At 39.0% G+C, this 21,758-nt stretch overlaps 1 protein-coding gene across 1 annotated transcript in view; it reads right to left on the bottom strand.

The window, feature by feature from the left end:
* si:ch211-14a17.10 (golgin subfamily A member 3) overlaps positions 1-21,758 on the bottom strand; it is a 46,371-nt gene that overhangs the window by 5,084 nt on the left and 19,529 nt on the right. The window contains exons 10-40 of the mRNA XM_034182571.1: positions 20,211-20,276; positions 19,913-20,002; positions 19,740-19,826; positions 19,532-19,621; positions 19,265-19,354; positions 18,627-18,707; positions 17,163-17,204; positions 17,008-17,070; positions 16,868-16,933; positions 15,123-15,206; positions 13,849-13,935; positions 8,822-8,905; positions 8,671-8,739; positions 8,419-8,508; positions 8,190-8,279; positions 8,017-8,106; positions 7,864-7,926; positions 7,712-7,774; positions 7,559-7,627; positions 5,287-5,370; positions 4,920-5,006; positions 3,795-3,878; positions 2,853-2,921; positions 2,670-2,759; positions 2,480-2,569; positions 2,268-2,357; positions 2,086-2,175; positions 1,920-2,006; positions 387-449; positions 238-297; positions 16-162 (exon numbers count right to left, since the gene is read on the bottom strand). Coding sequence (XP_034038462.1) covers positions 16-162; positions 238-297; positions 387-449; positions 1,920-2,006; positions 2,086-2,175; positions 2,268-2,357; positions 2,480-2,569; positions 2,670-2,759; positions 2,853-2,921; positions 3,795-3,878; positions 4,920-5,006; positions 5,287-5,370; positions 7,559-7,627; positions 7,712-7,774; positions 7,864-7,926; positions 8,017-8,106; positions 8,190-8,279; positions 8,419-8,508; positions 8,671-8,739; positions 8,822-8,905; positions 13,849-13,935; positions 15,123-15,206; positions 16,868-16,933; positions 17,008-17,070; positions 17,163-17,204; positions 18,627-18,707; positions 19,265-19,354; positions 19,532-19,621; positions 19,740-19,826; positions 19,913-20,002; positions 20,211-20,276 — 2,505 coding nt within the window. The remainder of the gene's footprint in view (positions 1-15; positions 163-237; positions 298-386; positions 450-1,919; positions 2,007-2,085; positions 2,176-2,267; positions 2,358-2,479; positions 2,570-2,669; positions 2,760-2,852; positions 2,922-3,794; positions 3,879-4,919; positions 5,007-5,286; positions 5,371-7,558; positions 7,628-7,711; positions 7,775-7,863; positions 7,927-8,016; positions 8,107-8,189; positions 8,280-8,418; positions 8,509-8,670; positions 8,740-8,821; positions 8,906-13,848; positions 13,936-15,122; positions 15,207-16,867; positions 16,934-17,007; positions 17,071-17,162; positions 17,205-18,626; positions 18,708-19,264; positions 19,355-19,531; positions 19,622-19,739; positions 19,827-19,912; positions 20,003-20,210; positions 20,277-21,758) is intronic.

Genomic DNA, 21,758 nt, shown 5'->3' on the forward strand with positions numbered 1-21,758 from the left:
GAGGGCCATGCTTACATTTATATTTGTCCTGCAGTTTGACTTTCTCCCAGTGTTCTTTGTCTAACTGCTGCTGCAGCTGCTTAATGTTGGATTCACTTTCAGTCAGCAGCTGATGCAGGAGGTCAGCATCTGTCTGGCTCTGTGTCAGCTGGCTCTGTAAATCTGTTTAATGGCACATTAAAAGTTTACTCATTGGATATGTGCCGAGTGACACCGAGGTCAGATTCCGATTCTCACCATCACACTGGTTAACTTCGCTGCAGCACAATTGCAGTTCCTTGATTTTCTGTATTGACTCTGACAGAGGGAACAGTTTGAAAGGGTGACACAACATAAAACATTTTCACAACAAAGAAAGTTTAGACATCACTACGTATAATACACACCTTTATTGGTGCTTTTGAGTTTTCTGTTTTCTTGCTGTTGAGTTTCCAGCAGCTGTTCCAGTTCTGAAAAATCAATAACACCACAACTGCATGAATAACCAATTATTTTCTCTTCCACACAAATGTAATGAGCAGTGACTCTGGTGGCCATCAGACCTTGGCATCGGAAATGAGAGAAAACAAGCTCATTTCAAGATACAGTACATGTAGTAACTTCAAAACCATGCAGTACCTTGAGGGAGAGAAAATGAGAAGGGACAAGTGTGTGCTCTGGCTCCATTCATACAAAATCTTTTTCACAGGATTGCGTGGATGTGTGACTGTTATTTCGGCCTTAGAATGGAAGCAGTGTTTAAAAAAAAATCAGAAAACAGCAGTTTATGTCTATTTAGTACATTTCAGTGTGAAAATGGTCCATCTTTCTCTGGCTGACAACTACACCTGCTCCTAATCCATCATCAATCCAGCATCCACTAGCTATCCCACCGTGACAGTTTATGGGATTTTGCATAGGCAAATCAACGTTAATTTTTGGGTTAATCTGTTGCATCGGTTAACCAAATTTGAATGAGTCTGTCCTCCTTTTATACCATTTTAACTTGAGTTACAAGACAATAGCATTTGTTTTTGAGTCACCCTGCTAACAAACAGAAGGGTTGGTTGATGAATCATCCATCCATCCACTGACTGTTTTACAGGGTATACAGCTTGCCTTTTTTAAAGTGTAGGAAAATGGAAAAGTTGATGTTTTATTCTGTATAGTGACATGTTTTCCAGTGTCAGGGTTTGATCAAGACCACAGTCTGGACTTTGAATGGCTTCTTGAACTTGGTCACCAGAAGTGTATGTGTATGCAGTAAAAGCATTGACCTTGTAGTTATTCAGTTATCTTGGCAGTGACATTCATGTTTCTGTGTCTTTGACCTTTGAGATGCCTGGGTTAGATGTCTGGGAAGAGCACATGTAGTCATGCTGTACCTGGACAGAGGTGTTTGGTGATGCTGATACTGTTGCAGGAGAATGAGCGTCCATGTCTTTAGGATCCTGGTGCTCCCTGTCTTACTGTATGCTTGTGAGAGTTTGATGCGAAACACTGACTTAAGGCAACATCTGTTTGGTACTTGGTCTCTTCAGAGGATCCTTACGTTCAGATGGAATGACTTTAGTTCAAAGGAACACTGACTTAGAGAAACACCTTAACACTTGCATGAGCTACAACATTTAGACCATATGGTGCACTTATCTGGGCACGAGCCAACATGCAGGTACCTCAGTGATGAAGACCGCAACAACTGGAAAACATCAAGGGGACACCCAAATTTCACCTGGCTGCAGGGACTTGATGGCTACTTTGGCAAACTGGGGATGGACCAACTGTCTAGTTGGATGGTTGCCATCCAGGTCCCATGGTAGTTGCATGGTGTGATTGATGTGGCAGTGCATGCTCCCAGACCTGACCTTGACCTCGAACAGACACAATAAGCAGTGGTGATTGGAAGTCCAGAAACAATGTTTAAAAAGAAACAAACAAACCTTTGGCTTTTATTTCAGCAGCTGTTGCCACTGATGCCTTTTTCAGAGCCTGTTGCAGTTGTGCCCTCAGATCAGCAATGTCCATTACTAACAGACACAACAGCATGGTTATTTTTTTGTCTCTTCAAGGAAACAAACCAACAAGAAACACGAGACGTTTTCATACTCAAATTGAAGTTCGTTAAGTTTGCGTCCTTGAGCAGGCTCTCACTGTCCTGTAATTGCATTTTTGTCAATTCCAGTTTTTTCTGGAGCTCTGAAAAAGAAAAAAAAATCATTATGTAGCACTGAGTGAAATAGTTAAAATTTATTGTGCTGGATGTAATACTGAAATGTTTGGTCTTTTACCTTCACTAGCGTTCCTGTGTGTTTCTTTGAGGACTGATATTTGAATCTCCAGTGGTTTGATTTTCTTGTGAAGTTCCATAATATCAGCCGCTACAAAAGACCAAACAAACAAAAATAAATGAATTAATTTTTGGTAATGGGAAGCTATTTAATCATTGTGTTTTCACAGGTCAGATAATATTGTTTTGCCTAAATATGAGCACAACACTTACACAGATTAGCAACCCTAACTTCATTTGAGCCCAGTTCCACCGTCTTAACTTTTATCTGACTTCTTACATCCTCCAAGTCATTCTCCAGCTCTTTCAGAAAGGCAGATATTTTATTTATTTATTCATTTCAACTGAAACCATATCAAAGAACATTCACAATACATTTGAGAATAGCATAGGTAGTTTTCACCTTTAATTCTTTGTGTTTGTTCTAGAAACCGATTCTCTTGCTGTTTCTTCAGTGTGATTAGTTTATCTCGCTGAGCCAAGATCTGAAACACTGTCATGAAAAATCTTGTTATTTACAGTTTACCTGTCTAAAGTCAACAATGGGTCACAATAGTAATATTCTGTCATTTCAGCCACCACTCACTCAGTTTTGCACTTTCATCATTTTCATCTTGAATTCCTTTAATCAAATAATTCAGTTTATCTTCGAGTACTGGAGACAGGAAGAATAAAAAAACATAACCCTCAGTGGTCATAGAAGTGTACGTACATTCACAGACCTGCTGTACTGTTCACGCCCATCTTTAGCCATGAATGGATGCAAACATTCGCTCCAGTAATCATTTACACATATGGAGCTGCTCTCTCACAGAGAAGAACAACATGGACCCCCCCCCGCCCCAAGAATGTTATGTTTTTGGGGTGGAGAATTTTTTGAAGTACCGTCATACATATCATTGTGAGCCACGAGTTACTCACATTATCACCACACAGCCTTCCTTTCTAAAGCCTTTTTCACACCACTCAACGTAGAGTTGCGGAATGTGGCATACCAACTATACCGAGTTTATGCAGCCCAACGCAAAGGAGTCTGCAAAATTTAAACATTTTTTTTGGTTTAAACATTTTTAATTATTTTGTGGACTTTTGGCGTAGAGCACTGGACGCAGTGCTCTCCGCAAGTCTACGCAACACTGCGCTGCACTGTACGGCATGCCTCCGCAATTGTACGTTGCCCTACGCCAGTCCAGCGAAAAATCCTTTTAGGTTTTTTTTTATCAGTACATATCTGCATTGCTCAGTTTTATTCATCCCGCTGGTTTCTGATGAACTCTGCTGGCAGTGAAGCTTCACAACCACAGAAGAAGAAGAAGGGGGTCAAGCTTCCTCCCTGCACGCAACAAACACAGCCATTCCTGCGTAATACGTAGATGCACAGCACAATGCAACTCTACACAGGCCCGGTGTGAAAGGGGCTTAAATACCAGTTCACATGTTGGAAAAAGGTCTCCAATTGGTTTTGTTCGTACAAAACGTTTTTAACTGAGGACTCTGGATTATTACTGATGTCGGTGTCGTCACTCACCTTCAATGTTATTGTAATTTGTGTCGTTCGGTGGCAGATTCACCAGTCTCTCAATTTCAGTTTGTACAGCAACAATCTGTAGGACTGAAAACAAGTGTCACCTCCTTGACTATTACATTCTGGCATGTACATTTTTTTTCTGTGTGTTTGTGTGTGAGTATGTGCTTGTACTGGGGGTGGTGGTGTACAGCACTGTGCAAATGTTTTAGGCACTGTAGAGTTTGATTAAAAATGGTTTTTGGTGATTTGTTTGTTTTTTTATTCCAGTGTCTCAGTTGAAAATTAAATTTTAAAATACTCCAAACATTACATTTTCAACAAAATACTAAAGGATTATTAACCTTGCTTGCTCAGTCTGTACGGGAAAATATCAGACTGAGGTGTTGACAGTATGAGAGCTAGCGAGGTCCGTGCGAAAAACACAGAGGTGTGTGTGTGTGTGTGTGTGTGTGTGTGTGTGTGTGTGTGTGTGTGTGTGTGTGTGTGTGTGTGTGTGTGTGTGTGTGTGTGTGTGTGTGTGTGTGTGTGTGTGAACAAAATAAATAAATCAAAAAATATGTGTAGATGGATTTTCACCAAACCTGGTGGGAATATGACTTGGGTTAGTGCCTCCACGTAATAATTAACTTTTGGAACAGATTGTTCAAAGGTTAAGGTCAAGAAAAACAGCCCAAATATACATTGACCATCATATCTCCACTACCACTGTGGTTTGAGATTTGATCAAAACATCATATTGAGCAGTAAAATATTTGTGATTGATTGTTATAAACAAGTCAAAACATGAAGTCATATATACGTAGTTAAAAGGAAAAAAGAAAAGAAACACCTTATGTCCAGGATATGCATCAGCACTTTATTTCCTTTTTGTGTTTTTTATTTTTTCAGCTTGTTAAGACCTATCTAGTCAATGTACCTTTGAAATTGCTCTCCTGTGGACAAGGTTACTTGAAGTGAATATTGATTTTAAAATTTTATTTTAGTTTTTAAACCATATCTTGTTACAGTTTTACTTTTTACATTCTGCAATTTACATTTGCACATTGTACCAGGGCGGTAATCTAAATGCTTTCATGGAGAAGGAGGTCATAAATTGAACAAACGCAACTTCTTTGTTTCACTCACATCTTTGAGGTTGAGCGCTTTTTGCTTTTAGGTCTTCTGTTTTAATGGTCAGCTCTTTGGTCTTTTCATCAACTGTTTTTTGAAGCTCTGTAAAACGAAGACAAAAATCACTCACATCACTGTCTGGACACTTCTGTGATACCAAGATACACAGAAATGATTCTGTACTGTTTAATGTGTTTAAAAGGTCCAATGTGATCTCGCATGACTTTGAAGGTTTGCCCAAGATATGGAAATATGCAACAATGGACTGTATGCACTGTGTGTAAGCCAGAAATGAATATCAGTTTTAATTTTTTTCTAAAATACCCAAAAACATTGTTGCATAGCAGCAATATTCAGCTGTAAAATAAATATGTGCACTCACCTTCTAGTTTTGTTTTATCATTAGTGTTTTCTTTCTGTTTCTGTAAAACCTCTAGTTGCAAGCTTAATGCAGAAATTTGAAGAGCTGGAAAAAAACAACTTTGGGTTAGAATAGTTCTGTGGGATCATATGATCACAACACACTGTCGGCTTTACTCATTCTCACTGTTTGAGAGGAGAATAAAACAAAATCTCCTGCATGCTGTTAGTGTTTGATGCCTTCAAACATGAACAGTTTTTGCTGAATATTTTTTATATGATCAAAATACACAATGTCAAATAAATACATTCCAAGTTGGAATTATGGACATCCCTATATTTTAGGTAAAATAATTTTATAATTTGTTCAGAAATAAATGCAAATGAGCCAATTTTGTATAATCAGAATACTTAATAAAATATTCTCTTATTCAGCAACACCAAAACAAAAATATTTTTCAATTTCAATTTATTTTTATTTATATAGTGCCAAATCACAGAGTTGCCTCAAGGCGCTTCACACAAGTAAGTTCTAACCTTACTAACCCCCAGAGCAACAGTGGTAAGGAAAAACTCCCTCCGAGGAAGAAACCTCAAGCAGACCAGACTCAAAGGGGTGACCCTCTGCTTGGGTCATGCTACAGACATAAATTACAGAAACAATTCACAAAACTAATATTCACCCTATTGATGTATCCCATAATCTCTTGCACGCCAGAGAGTCGCTGCAGTCAAAACAACATCAAGAATCCACATGATGACAATTGTAAATGAATATTACAGAGAGTGCAGGCAAAGTGAAGTGGGCAGGGAGGGCTCGTATAAATGGGCTAATAGGACTAAGCCCTCCCTGTCTTATACAGTAAAATAAAACATAAAATCTTATGTTATTCCTTGATTTTTTAAAAATATTGTTCAGCATCTGTGAATATAGTGTTTTATACTTTGGTGCTACCAAGTACAGCAAGAGCACCCAAATAGTAACACGAAAACACAGGATTTAGCTAAATGGGCTTGTTTTTGTCAACCCAAACTGTCAAAGGCATGAGCTTCATTCATTTTTATAGAGTATAGAGTCACAGCTCAGTATTTGGGGTTATTTTTTGACAGGCCAACCTCCACTCCAGCAGACTCCATTCATTTTCATCATGTAGTGAGTGACAGATGTCATGGCTGACAGATGTCATCCTTGGACTGCTGTGCTTCTGGGTTGATTAAATCAGCCCAGAGGCCTTATTTATTCCACATTTTAAAAAGGATAGACACTGGTACAAATAAAGATTTTCACAGTAGCTGTAGAGCTACTGTCATAAGTCATGACCTGCACGTGTTTTGAGAGGGAGCAGGGGAGGCAAGATGGAAGTAGTCACATCTTAGCCTGTTGTATGCCATTTAGAGAACCTGTAATATATATATATATATATATATATATGTATATATATGTGTGTGTGTGTGTGTGTGTGTGTGTAAATTAATCACTTCGTGGGAACTCTGCAACTTGATGCATGGGTGCCTGCAGGTTATAGGTTGCCCCACATGGATCTCTCTTTTGTAATGACCATTATTTACCAAATTGATTCATTGAGGACATGATGCTTGACTAAGTATGTTACAAAATGGTTGTGATAAATCAGCTGCAGTATCTGTTAGCAGTTGTTACAGTTGGAACACACTACATCCACAGAACTTGAATGGAGTTTTCTGAAATTGTAGCTTTCAGATCCTTAAGCCTATCATTCCATGATTCTTGCATATATTGTTTTTTTGTTCATAAACACCATGTGCTAATATGTACAGAAAGAAATAGTGAAATGGACTGAGTAATTGAGTGAGTAAGTGATATTGATACTCCGTGTACTTCTCAATAGTGTCGTAGAGTAGTTGCTATGAGAAGGTGTAGTTGCTGTAATTTGATATCTCAAATGTGCTGCTGCTGTTGCTGCAGTGTGAAATATGCCCAAAGACATTTATTCATATTTACTTGAACATTAGCATGACTGCAAATTATATTTTACCCCTGGAGCCCGATGATTGAAAAAGGCGCAAAAAGGAGCTCAAAGTAGTGACATCCTCACAATCTCTGTGCAATCTTTGTTAGCCCACCCAATATCACTACTAGCCACCACTGGGAATGGGTATATAAGAGTGACAGGAGTGATTTGTGGTAGGTTTCTGCAAGACTGAAATAAGTCCTATTTAGGCCCTAAGGGCCATTGATGCTGATGTTTATCTCTGGATTCTGCAGTGTGAATCTGATGAGAGTCAACAAACTGCAGAACAGTTGTGTTACTCACCAAGAGAAGTAACGGTGTTAGATTTTGTCTTCAGTTCTTTGAATTTGGCGTCCATGCTTTCCTGTAGGACTATGATGCCACAAACACACCCACTGTTAATTTCACAGATAAAAAATTGTGTATTTGGAACAGAACAACAGAGACAATACTCACTTTTAAGTGCGCCTTCATTACTGGAACACTGTGCCTCCGTTTGGTCCACTTTATACTGCAGCTCTGTCACAAAAACAGATTTGCTGCAATATTACATTCCTTTATAATTAGATTGTATTACCGCTAATTAAACATTCTACCACAGGATTTACCCTTGACTGTAGCCTGAACACGGGAGCGCTGCTCCTCTGACACCTTCAGTTGTTCAGTCAGAGCTAGAAAATTAATTTGTTTCAGTTCCCGAAGAAGTTGCAGGTAACTTGAATTAACATAAACCATTAACATCAGAGATATGAGACACTTACTAGCAATTGTGAGGGAAGTTTCTTGGTTGAAATTAAGCTTTTCTCTTTGTAGGTTTTTCAGGTTGTTGTGCAGCTGAGTGATTGACAGGACTGAGGAACATAAATATATCAGATTATTTACTGACAATGGAACGGATAATGATACGCAGACACCACACCTGGTCTGCACTTACTCAGTTCTGCATTTTCCCGATTCTTCTCATTCAGTTTATTGATGTATTCCTGCAAGTCATTCTTTTTGGTGGTGAGCTCATTTGTGAGCTCTAAGACAAATTGCAATACAATACAACATATCACAAATATTAAAAAAAAACACACACACAGAATACATTAAAATCAACATTACACCCAAGCTTAGCTTTTAAACCAACCAGATGGTAGATGAGGTTGAGCATTACTTACTGGTGACCTCAGATATGTGGGTGTTTTGAAGGTATAACGAATGCTTCTCCAGGTGATCCACCTGATTTTGCAGCATCATGATCCTCAGCACTGAAACACACCACGACACAGAGCTGATTTTACCGCTGGACACAAATGCGACATGCTACAAACCTGCGGTTGTAACGAGTTAGACAACTCGTTAACTGTCCTGATATGGGTCATGGATTTGTCAAATAGAACATATACAGTATTACTGTATTTCAGACTTACTCAGTTTTGTGTTTACGTCATTCCTGTCTTCTATTGTTCTGATCAGCCCATCCAGACGGTTTTCCAACTCTGGTGAAAAAGTATGTTTCGGATTACTGATTCGCCACTTGTCTGAACTGTTTTTTTGTTTTTGTTTTTTTTAAAGACTCACCTTTCACGTGGTTAAGAGCGGTCTGATTGGCAGCTTTATTCTGAAGGTCCCATATTTCATTCTGCAGATCAATGATTGTCAAAACTGAACAAAAAGAAAATGTAATTAAGCTGTTTGAGTGAACTGCTTTAAAAATCTTAGTTGCCTTCACTAAAGCTGGAACAGATTAGGAATTTCATACCAGAAAACATAAAATCTTAGCTTGAGTTTCACATAATTAAAAAAAAAAAAAATCCACTGCAGGGTGCACAGTTTCCCCAAGCACATCCACAGAAGCCTACATTTCTTTTACAGTTGTAATAAGTGTCTTGGTAGATTCCCTCACTAGTTTCCTTCTTGCACCATCACTCAGTTTTTAAGAACCACCAATTCCAGATAGATATACAGCACCATGCAACTCCTCACTCGGGGGGAGGAGGAGTAACAGGAAGACAGAGGACAGGAAGGAGAGGAAAAGTAGTAGCCAGTAAACTAGTAACGAGCAGTATTTCTGGTATTTATATTTGTGTATTTATATTTGCAAATTGTTTTTTTTTTTTTACTTTCACTTTTGATACTGTGTGCTTCTTACCCTGTGTGCTGCTATACAATGCTGCCGGAACGTCAGTTTCACTGAGGGAGTCTTCCCAAGGGATTAGTAAAGTTTAATCTAATCATACAGTTTATATATCTTAATCAAATCAAATCAATTTTATTTATATAGCGCCAAATCACAACAAACAGTTGCCCCAAGGTGCTTTATATTGTAAGGCAAGGCCATACAATAATTACGGAAAAACCCCAACGGTCAAAACGACCCCCTGTGAGCAAGCACTTGGCGACAGTGGGAAGGAAAAACTCCCTTTTAACAGGAAGAAACCTCCAGCAGAACCAGGCTCAGGGAGGGGCAGTCTTCTGCTGGGACTGGTTGGGGCTGAGGGAGAGAACCAGGAAAAAGACATGCTGTGGAGGGGAGCAGAGATCAATCACTAATGATTAAATGCAGAGTGGTGCATACAGAGCAAAAAGAGAAAGAAACACTCAGTGCATCATGGGAACCCCCCAGCAGTCTAAGTCTATAGCAGCATAACTAAGGGATGGTTCAGGGTCACCTGATCCAGCCCTAACTATGAGCTTTAGCAAAAAGGAAAGTTTTAAGCCTAATCTTAAAAGTAGAGAGGGTGTCTGTCTCCCTGATCTGAATTCGGAGCTGGTTCCACAGGAGAGGAGCCTGAAAGCTGAAGGCTCTGCCTCCCATTCTACTCTTACAAACCCTAGGAACTACAAGTAAGCCTGCAGTCTGAGAGCGAAGCGCTCTATTGGGGTGATATGGTACTATGAGGTCCCTAAGATAAGATGGGACCTGATTATTCAAAACCTTATAAGTAAGAAGAAGAATTTTAAATTCTCTTCTAGAATTAACAGGAAGCCAATGAAGAGAGGCCAATATGGGTGAGATATGCTCTCTCCTTCTAGTCCCCGTCAGTACTCTAGCTGCAGCATTTTGAATTAACTGAAGGCTTTTCAGGGAACTTTTAGGACAACCTGATAATAATGAATTACAATAGTCCAGCCTAGAGGAAATAAATGCATGAATTAGTTTTTCAGCATCACTCTGAGACAAGACCTTTCTAATTTTAGAGATATTGCGCAAATGCAAAAAAGCAGTCCTACATATTTGTTTAATATGCGCATTGAATGACATATCCTGATCAAAAATGACTCCAAGATTTCTCACAGTATTACTAGAGGTCAGGGTAATGCCATCCAGAGTAAGGATCTGTATTAGACACCATGTTTCTAAGATTTGTGGGGCCAAGTACAATAACTTCAGTTTTATCTGAGTTTAAAAGCAGGAAATTAGAGGTCATCCATGTCTTTATGTCTGTAAGACAATCCTGCAGTTTAGCTAATTGGTGTGTGTCCTCTGGCTTCATGGATAGATAAAGCTGGGTATCATCTGCGTAACAATGAAAATTTAAGCAATGCCTTCTAATAATACTGCCTAAGGGAAGCATGTATAAAGTGAATAAAATTGGTCCTAGCACAGAACCTTGTGGAACTCCATAATTAACCTTAGTCTGTGAAGAAGATTCCCCATTTACATGAACAAATTGTAATCTATTAGATAAATATGATTCAAACCACCGCAGCGCAGTGCCTTTAATACCTATGACATGCTCTAATCTCTGTAATAACATTTTATGGTCAACAGTATCAAAAGCAGCACTGAAGTCTAACAGAACAAGCACAGAGATGAGTCCACTGTCTGAGGCCATAAGAAGATCATTTGTAACCTTCACTAATGCTGTTTCTGTACTATGATGAATTCTAAAACCTGACTGAAACTCTTCAAATAGACCATTCCTCTGCATGTAATGTATGTAAAGTAATGTGTATTGTAATGTAAATTAAAGTATTTCTTAATGTGTTTTTTTTTTTTTGTTTTTTTTTTTGGTGTAAATTAAGTCCAACATACAGTTATGCTCAAACATTTACATACCCTGGCAGAAGTTTAGGGGTTTTTTTTTTTTTTTTTTGGCCATGTTTCAGAGAATATGAATGATAAAACAAAAACTTTCACTCATGGTTAGTGGTTGGGTGAAGCCATTTATTGTCAAACAACTGTGTTTACTCTTTTGAAATCATAATGACAACAGAAACTACCCAAATGACCCTGATCAGAAGTTTACATACTCCTTTTCTTAATACCATGTGTTGCCCCCTTTAACATCACTGACAGCTTGGAGTCTTTTGTGATGGTCTTGGACTTTATTTACATTAATTACAAAGAAATATAAATAATATGGCACTCTATGGTAAATCCGCATGGAGTAGACAGTTCTTAAAAACTGAGTTACTGTGCAAGAAGAAGAAGAGTGAGGAAAGCCACGAAGACACTCAGCCAACCCAGGAGAAGTTATGGACTTATGTGGCTGTGATTGGGGAAACTGTGCACAGTACAAGCTTTGCATTTTGCATCACTACTCTTAGCTTCATAGTGGAGTAGAGCAGAGAAGGATTTTCTTTCATCAAAACACATCAAATCCAGGCTTGCATCTCAGCTGTACCTTCTGGCAATTTGTAGCTAAACTTGCAGGTCTTCTTTTTAAGAAATCCTCCTCTATACCACTTCATCATGAAGATGGATAACTGGTGATACAAAATGCAAAGCTTGCACTGTGCGTAATTTCTCCAATCACAGCCACGTAAGCCTATAACTTCTTCTGAGTGTCTCGGTGGCTTTCCTCACTCTTCTCTTGCACAGTCACTCAGTTTTTGAAAACTGTCTACTCCATGCAGATTTACCATAGAGTGCCATAGTGTTTGTATTTTTTTGTAATTGATGTAAATAAAGTCCGAAACATATTCAGTGGCAGCTTTACCATCAGAGAGCCTCGTCCACAACTACCACAAAAGACTCCAAACTGTTGTTGATGTTAAAGGGGGCAATACACAGTATTAAGAACGGGGGTATGTAAACTTTTGATCAGGGTCATTTGGGTAGTTTGTGTTGTCATCATGATTTAAAAAGAGTAAACACTGTTGTTTGCCAATAAATGGCTTCACCCAACCACTAACCATGAGTAAAAAAAAGTTTTTGTGTTATTGTTCATATTCTCTGAAAAAATGGCCAAACCCCCCCCCCCCCCCCCCCCCAAAAAAAAAACAATAACACCACCAAAAATCTGCCAGGGTATGTAAACTTTTGAGCACAACTGTATATTTAGTTACTTAGAAATGTTCATTTATCCATCCCTGACTTGTCTTAAGAAATGTCTGTAAGCATGTTGATTTAATCATTATTTCTGGAAATGTATTAGTTTGTCCAATTATTTATGGGCTCAGAAAATGGGGGCTGAGTGTTAAAAAATGTTTTAATTCCTAAATGGTTAATGTGATATTTTTATTCAACTCCTTAAATTAAAGCTAGATTTCTTAACTAGATGCAGATCTTGATTGTGTTATTTGAGGTTTTACATGCAGGCAAAAATCACAAAGTGTATCACTGTCCAAATACTTATGTAACTGACTGTAGATCAAGGTCTAAAGATAGTTTAGAATCCATTTCAGAAAATATGAACACAGTATAGACTTTTTCTGGTTTGTTTTGAAAAATCAAAAGTGAAACAGCACAATGATGTCATTTTAATATAATTGATTTGAGCATCTTCATCCATGACTGTTTATGTGTTCTCTGAATATGTGTGTCAAAGTCAGAGTTATCACATATTACAACAAAAATGTGCCTTATACTCGTAAACCAGCCCTCGTGAGATACAAGAAAAAATAGGACTGATAAATCATACACTTTTCCTATCAATTTTACTGCTCTGGAAACTGTGGCAATAAAATTAGGGCAATACAACTCTTAAAACAGGGAAATACAATAAAAGACATTGAAAATACCAAGCTTTGTATTGCCCCACTTTTCATCCAATCAGCAGCCCCCATTTCTTGGCCCCACCAATGACACACCCTCATTTTGTCTTACCCTGGTGACAAATGCAGGATCCTGATACAGGATCCTGATCATTTCATTCAACCAAGATGTCTGATCAAGGTGAGAAAGTTTTAGCCTCTCTAGCAGGTACAATTCTACAACTTGAGTCTCACTCTGAAGTTGTGAGACATCAGTGAAGAGGACACTCATGACTTTATAGAGAGACATAAGAACATTCCATAATTTACATAGTCACATGGTTTACCTGCGTTATTCATTCTACATGATTCATTGTGGATGAGTATTGTTCTTTATTTTTGTTGTAATATGTGATAAATATCTTATTACATGTCTATTTCTGTATCATGCCCTGTATCATGCCCCTCATATCTGTATGAGCCCAAGTCTGAAGGATGAGGGCTCATACAGATACAAGGGACATGATAAGCTATACTTACCAAATGAGAGGGCATTTAAAGTTAAACAGAGTTACAGTAACATTAGAAGACAACTTTCAAAGAATCAATCATATTCTAGTTCTGTCGTCTTGTCTCAGATGATGCTGTCTTATGTACCCACAGTTTTTTCACATCAATATGCTCACTTGTTTCTGAGTTGGCAGTTTGTCTCTTCAAGTCTGTAATATTCCAGTTCAGTTCTTGTTTCTTCTCCTCAAACTGGCGCTGTAGTTCTGTTCAGGAATGCAAATAGTCAGTGATGAATGACGTGCAAACATACAGTATGTGGTGCTAACAATTTACATTCTAACAAGACATTTAGGCTCAATTCACGGGTGTGTTGCCCGTGGGGATCCACAGGCTCTAGATTGGGTAATGTTTATGAAATAGGTAGCTGACATTTTTCAAGGAAGGTATTAAATTGTGCAAAGTTTCTATAATACATTGGAATGGCATGTGCCATTCACATGCCATTCCAATGTATTATAGAATATTATATAATGGCTGAGTGGATCCTTGTCATTTGATTGGTGCATTGTATGTCACGTGACATGGATTATTCATCACATTTGTGTTGCATTGCATTTAGCATGCAAATATGTTTCCATTTACCATGCAAATTTGGTTCCATACGTTTTGTACCATTGCACGCTGCAAACCACGCCCACGGACACACTAGTGGAGGCGGTGTTTAACTAAACATGACCGAGTTTGTTTTGCTGATGGATGACAATTTGAATGAGCTAATTGACGGTGCAAATTTTTCTAACACACACACACACACACACACACACACACACACACACACACACACACACACACACACACACACACACACACACACACACACACACACACACACACACACACACACACACACAAATCCACTACACGGTAAGTTGTCTGGAGGCATGAAGAGCTGTTGGGATGAAAACCTGGACAAATTTTGGACACGATTTTTCGCTGGACTGAGGAAGTACGGACTATCTAACTGTTTTCCAATTGACTGATAACTGGACTACTATTTGAAGTTTGTGTTGGACTGTTGATATTAAAGCATCACACCAAAATCTAAGTCCCTTTTTTGTTGTTTATAAATTAATATAATAGCAAATGACAAGCATCTATTTTAGCTGTTATATAAAACAAATAATGAATGTTTTTACATTCTTTCAATGGAACAAAAATTTAATGAGGTGAAAGATTTCAACTCGGCTTCGACTCGTTGAATGGAACATTCCCTCTTTCACTTCATGAAATATTCGTACCATTGAACTCATAAACATTCATTATTTGTATTTGTATTATAGAATGTTATAGAATGTTTTTAGAACCTTAGACCTACCTTGGATCAACTCGTTACTAGATAAGAATGTGAATTAAAGTTCATCTTCAGTGTCAAATGTTATCTTCTGCTTACCAGAGATTCTGTCCTGGTCATTTGTGGTGGAGATCAGATTCCTTAGGTACTTCAGCTCATCATGTAGGTTGATGATCTTCAAAACTGATTGAAAATGAAAACATCTCGTCTTTATAATTCACAAACAATCCAGATGATTAATCAATCAATCAATCAATTTTTTTATATAGCGCCAAATCACAACAAACAGTTGCCCCAAGGTGCTTTATATTGTAAGGCAAGGCCATACAATAATTATGTAAAACCCCAATGGTCAAAACGACCCCCTGTGAGCAAGCACTTGGCTACAGTGGGAAGGAAAAACTCCCTTTTAACAGGAAGAAACCTCCAGCAGAACCAGGCTCAGGGAGGGGCAGTCTTCTGCTGGGACTGGTTTGGGCTGAGGGAGAGAACCAGGAAAAAGACATGCTGTGGAGGGGAGCAGAGATCGATCACTAATGATTAAATGCAGAGTGGTGCATACAGAGCAAAAAGAGAAAGAAACAGTGCATCATGGGAACCCCCCAGCGGTCTATGTCTATAGCAGCATAACTAAGGGATGGTTCAGGGTCACCTGATCCAGCCCTAACTATAAGCTTTAGCAAAAAGGAAAGTTTTAAGCCTAATCTTAAAAGTAGAGAGGGTGTCTGTCTCCCTGATCTGAATTGGGAGCTGGTTCCAGAGGAGAGGAGCCTGAAAGCTGAAGGCTCTGCCTCCTATTCTACTCTTACAAACCCTAGGAACTACAAGTAAGCCTGCAGTCTGAGAGCGAAGCGCTCTATTGGGGTGATATGGTACTACGAGGTCCCTAAGATAAGATGGGACCCGATTATTCAAAACCTTATAAGTAAGAAGAAGAATTTTAAATTCTATTCTAGAATTAACAGGAAGCCAATGAAGAGAGGCCAATATGGGTGAGATATGCTCTCTCCTTCTAGTCCCCGTCAGTACTCTAGCTGCAGCATTTTGAATTAACTGAAGGCTTTTTAGGGAACCTTTAGGACAACCTGATAATAATGAATTACAATAGTCCAGCCTAGAGGAAATAAATGCATGAATTAGTTTTTCAGCATCACTCTGAGACAAGACCTTTCTGATTTTAGAGATATTGCGTAAATGCAAAAAAGCAGTCCTACATATTTGTTTAATATGCGCTTTGAATGACATATCCTGATCAAAAATGACTCCAAGATTTCTCACAGTATTACTAGAGGTCAGGGTAATGCCATCCACAGTAAGGATCTGGTTAGACACCATGTTTCTAAGATTTGTGGGGCCAAGTACAATAACTTCAGTTTTATCTGAGTTTAAAAGCAGGAAATTAGAGGTCATCCATGTCTTTATGTCTGTAAGACAATCCTGCAGTTTAGCTAATTGGTGTGTGTCCTCTGGCTTCATGGATAGATAAAGCTGGGTATCATCTGCGTAACAATGAAAATTTAAGCAATACCGTCTAATAATACTGCCTAAGGGAAGCATGTATAAAGTGAATAAAATTGGTCCTAGCACAGAACCTTGTGGAACTCCATAATTAACTTTAGTCTGTGAAGAAGATTCCCCATTTACATGAACAAATTGTAATCTATTAGACAAATATGATTCAAACCACCGCAGCGCAGTGCCTTTAATACCTATGGCATTAAAGGCACTGCACTAATGGTGTCTCTAGCATTAGAGGCTAGAGACACCACTGAAGAACAATGATGAGATTCAATTTAAGATCATGACTCTGGGCAACAATGATAATGTAGCACAACGTCACTCACCAAGTGCTGATTTGGAGTCAGTTCTGTTCAGCTGTGTAATCTTTTCTTCAAATTCAGCCTTTGTCTCTGAGAGAAACAGAAGAACGTGAAGCAGGAACCTTCAGTGTTTCTACCTCTAAAGTCATATTTTGGGCGCTTACCGTTGTATTTCTCATAGAGTCCAGAACACTCTTCAGTCTTTGATCGCAATTTCTTCTGCAGCTCTGTAGAATGGAAACAGGACACCTGAAATTGTGCTTTAATACCTGCATCTGTCTTGTATATTGATAATTTCTGGCAAGTAAGATCATCTTACCCTTTATTTCAGCCTGAGCTTTGGCATACTGAATCTGAAGGGCTGAAATCAGTTAAATTTGAATTAAACTGGAGTTTCTACATGCACGCTCCAAACATTTTAAGTGTAAAAAGTAGTCAGAAATCAATCAGGACCATATGAACCATAAAGCACTCAATCATCTCAGCTAACAATCTGACATTTATACAATGTGGTGATTGTAAAAACATTGGAGAAGAATGTTGTGACAACGTGCATGTGTGTGGTTCCAAACATATTGTCATAATGCTGTTATAGGATTTTGTCTAATTACGCTCAAGCAGTGCTGCAATGTGACATTTTAGATGCTCATTTAAAAGTCATTTTGTTAAAATATTTTGGTCTCCATGATGAAGTACAGAAAGTCATCATGGTTACTTACTTTACTTAAGGGAAACAAGAAAACGGCTGCCTGCTGCAACACCGCTTCATGATGATGATGATGACATTTCCAGTAAAGTGTAATTCCCAGATATTGATGTTGCACAGTAATAAAGCTGGTTGAACAAAATATTGGCTTGTAACATGGTGGTACAAGTGATGATTGCTTCTAAAATGGGAAGTTCCTCATTCAACACCAATTATACCCATTCTCCATATAATATGGAGTTGTGTTATGAAGCGGGCAGCATGGTGGCTTAGTGGTTAGCACTGTTGCATCACAACAAGGAGGTCCTGTGTTCGCTTCTTACCTGGTCCTTTCTGTGTGGCGTGTGTATGTTCTCGCCGTGTTTGCATGGGTTCCCTCTGGGTGCTCTGGTTTGATCCCATTTCCAAAGACATTCAGGTTAGGTGAATTGGAAGCTTTAAATTGACCGTCGATGTGTGTTTTTTATATGTGACCCTGCGATAGACTGGCGGGTTGTTCAGGGTGTACGCCGCCTCTTGCCCTATGACAATGAGGAGGCTCCAGCTCTCCTGCAGCCCTTAATTGAAATAAGCAGGAATAAAAAAAATGCTATGATGATTACCAGCAATTTTTTTTTCAAAATAAGATCTTTTTATTTTTAAATGTTGTTTGAACTTAATTTGACAGTGTGTTTGGCACTACATGAATTTACATTGTCACAACATTCTTCTGCAACATTATGAAAATGTGTTTGCTTGGCTAGACTGTCAAACTCTGAAAAGTTTTTTTTTACAGACTGAAAGCACATGAACACTGCTTCAACACAAAAATTACATTTTTTTATGTGGGCTGTTTTATATCTGTTCAATATTAAGGACATATTTATGAATGTAACCTGCATCACCTCATCTCACTCTGGGATCGAACTCACAGTCTACAGGATGGGAGGCAGATGCTATAACCACAAGCTAAAACCCACATCCTCTACCATCTGTCACCAGAGCGTCTTTTGGACTTGGGGAGTGAGGTTTATTCAACTTCTTCTGCACAACCCCACCTGCAGAATTTATAAATCAGTCACCGTACTCCAGACTTACTCGTTGGTTGGACTGTTGTCTGGTTTTTGTCATCCTCCTCCAGCTCTCTCAGCTCTTTTATCATGTTGATAATCTTCATGACTGATCCAAACAAAACAAAGGACAACCACTTTTAGAAATCTGAACTAGGAATAAGAACAGTGTGAGTTGCTGGTGGTGGCAACTCATCAGAGTACTTACTACAGGTGAGGTCCAAAACTTCTTGTCTTACCAGATAAAAAGTATTTTAAAATCCTTTCTCCACCTTTTTTTATCTGTGGCCATACCAAAAGCGAATGTTTTCTATTTTATTTTATTTCAGGAAAGAAATATTTTGATCACATTTTGTGAAAATTACTTTGAGTCAAGTTACAATTATTTATATAGAGCCAAATTACGAAAGATTTTGGCTGTGGCTGCCCACTGGTCCTCTTGGTTGATTTGTGTTTAACTGTAAATAGGATGGATTAAATGCACAGGACAGATTTTGTTCAATTTCAATTTATTTCATTTAGATAGCGCCAAATCACAACAAAGTTGCCTCAAGATGCTTCACACAATTTAGGTCTAACCTTACCAACCCTGTTGTATGCATGTGTATATGTACAATGACAATAAAGGCTCTATTCTACAGTGTAGAATGGACAACTCAGACTTACTCATCTGTGCTTGTGCAAACCCGTTTTCCGCCAACTGTTTCTGCAGCAGTTGTTGTTGTCTCTGATCCTCCTCCAAAATCACTTTTATCTCTAAGAGAGAAAACACATACAACTCATCAATTACTGATTTTCAGTAAAAGACCATCAAAGACTTGTTGAGAGTTTACTCAGTAGCTATTTCACAATCCCCTGGACAAACACACTGGATTTCTCAATGCAGACACAGTTTGATACACACAAGTTTTACTGAACCGTCGGGTTACTCACCTTTCACAGTGGCCTCAGCTACCAGTTTGGCATCTGTCTTTAACTCACTGATATGTGCCAATTCATTTTGCAATGCCAAAATCTCCTTGGCTGGGGGTTGGGGGGGGGGGGGGGGGGGGGGGGGGGTCAGAAAATGTTAAAGCATTTCTTGAGTAAACAAAAACAGAACAGAGGCTAAAAGATATTTCATGGGTTGGAAGTTACTTACTCAGTGCCATGTTGCTCTCATCGTCATTTAATTCTAAAATCTTGGCTTTAAGGAGCTCAGCTTTTTGCTTAAATTGCCTCTGATATACTGGAAAAGAAACAAATATTCAGCTCTGGATATATAAATGATGTCACATATTACAGCACATACTGAACACCCTGACGTGAACGCACCAGTGATCATGGATGTGGATTTCTCATTGTAGACACCGATCAACTTCTGATTTGCTTCAATCTTACTATTCACAAAAATCAGCTCCAGTACTAGAGGAACAACAGACAACAGATGCTGACCTTTTGACACATTTGCTCATGATGTCAAACTGAAGGCCCGAGGGCCAGAAATGGCTTATGACAACTTGAAGCTCAAATGCAGATACAGAAGTAAAAAATGATGTGGTTAGTGTGAGTTATTCTGACACTTGAGTTGTAGATTGTGAAATGATATTGACAGGTGTGAACATATACTGACCAGTAGAATTGACCTCTCCTGTGAACTGCAGCTCCTTGAGCTTCGTATCCAGCTGAACTTGAAGATCTGGTAGGATGTTACAGAAATAAAAAAAACTACTCAGAAAGAGTACAGCAAAAGAATTTAAATGATGAAAGACACATTTTTGATTTTAAACAAAATGAATAAGAAAATGCAACACTATGCAGAAAGAAGATATCAGAGACTAATTTCAGCAATCAATAGCACACAGTCTAACATGCACAGTGAAGTGCACTTTGAGCATTTCTGACTTTTTTTTTTGTTACACAGCTCCTAAGGTCAAACCTTACCCCCCCTCTCAGCAAGCACACTGGAAACAATGCGAAGGAAAAACTGATTACAGGAAGAAACTTCAAGCAGACCAGAGTCAATGGGGTGACCATCTGCTTTGGTTGCAGTAACAATAACAAAACATCATATAAAATAAGGCATAATAAAGAAATGTCAAACATGCAAAGGACAGAATTATTGCAGTTAAGCAACCATAAGCATATGTTGTTCCAACAACCTGATGGCTCAAAAAACATCCAAAGGGCAAAGAGCAGAGTCTCAACCAACAGAATACGCAGGGCAAGTTAGTGTATTAGCTCCTCTGCCGCAGAAGGAACATTCTCAGTAAGTTGCCCCCAGAGTCCCAACAGACAGGAGTCACTGTGCATATGGTAGTGGTATGGGTGCACATGGAGAGTGTAAGCGTGTCATGAACCTTCTATGTAAGGTGTAATGGAATATCGTGCCCAATAAATAGATACACTGCATGAATCTTTAATCCAGGTTTTTGGACATACCTACGAGGTCTGTTAGAAAAGTAACGGACCTTTTTATTTTTTGCAAAAAACTATATGGATTTGAATCGTGTGATTGCATCAGCCAAGCTTGAACCTTCGTGCGCATGCATGAGTTTTTTCACGCCTGTCGGTTGCGTCATTCGCCTGTGAGCACGCCTTGTGGGAGGAGTGGTCCAGCCCCCTCGTCGGATTTTCATTGTCAGGAAATTGACTGATCAACTGCCGCTTTGCTTCATCAAAATTTTTCAGAAAGTGTGAGAGACAGCCAGGTGGAAACCATTTGGAAAATTCAGATGGCTTTCGGTGAAGATCTAATGGGGATCACACAGATTAAGGACAATTACAACTGGATTAAAGACGGCCCACAGCAGCGGATGGCGCGCCGCGCACCGAGCGGCGATCAACAGGCTCAAAAGACCAGATCATTTCCAAAGTGAATGCTTTGTTGATCCGGGACGTCGTCTGACTACCAGAAAAATGGCAAGACAGCTGGACATAGCACTTTTTTGGCACATTCCACTGTTACAGGAGTTTTTGTAATGCAAAGAGGAGCAGGGAAATTCGCCTCGGAGCCGCTCATGGCGTGGGACGAAAGCACCTCCGTGTTGGTCTCACAGGACAAGCCCTAACATGCCCAGCTCTTGCACCATTCGGAAGATTCAGACGGCTTTCGGTGGCTTTTCAGTCGTGTGACTATCCGAGAAATTGTGGACAAGCTGGACATGCCACAACATATCCT

This window comes from Thalassophryne amazonica, chromosome 12 (genome assembly GCF_902500255.1).
Source record: "Thalassophryne amazonica chromosome 12, fThaAma1.1, whole genome shotgun sequence".
Classification (NCBI taxonomy): Eukaryota; Metazoa; Chordata; class Actinopteri; order Batrachoidiformes; family Batrachoididae; genus Thalassophryne; species Thalassophryne amazonica.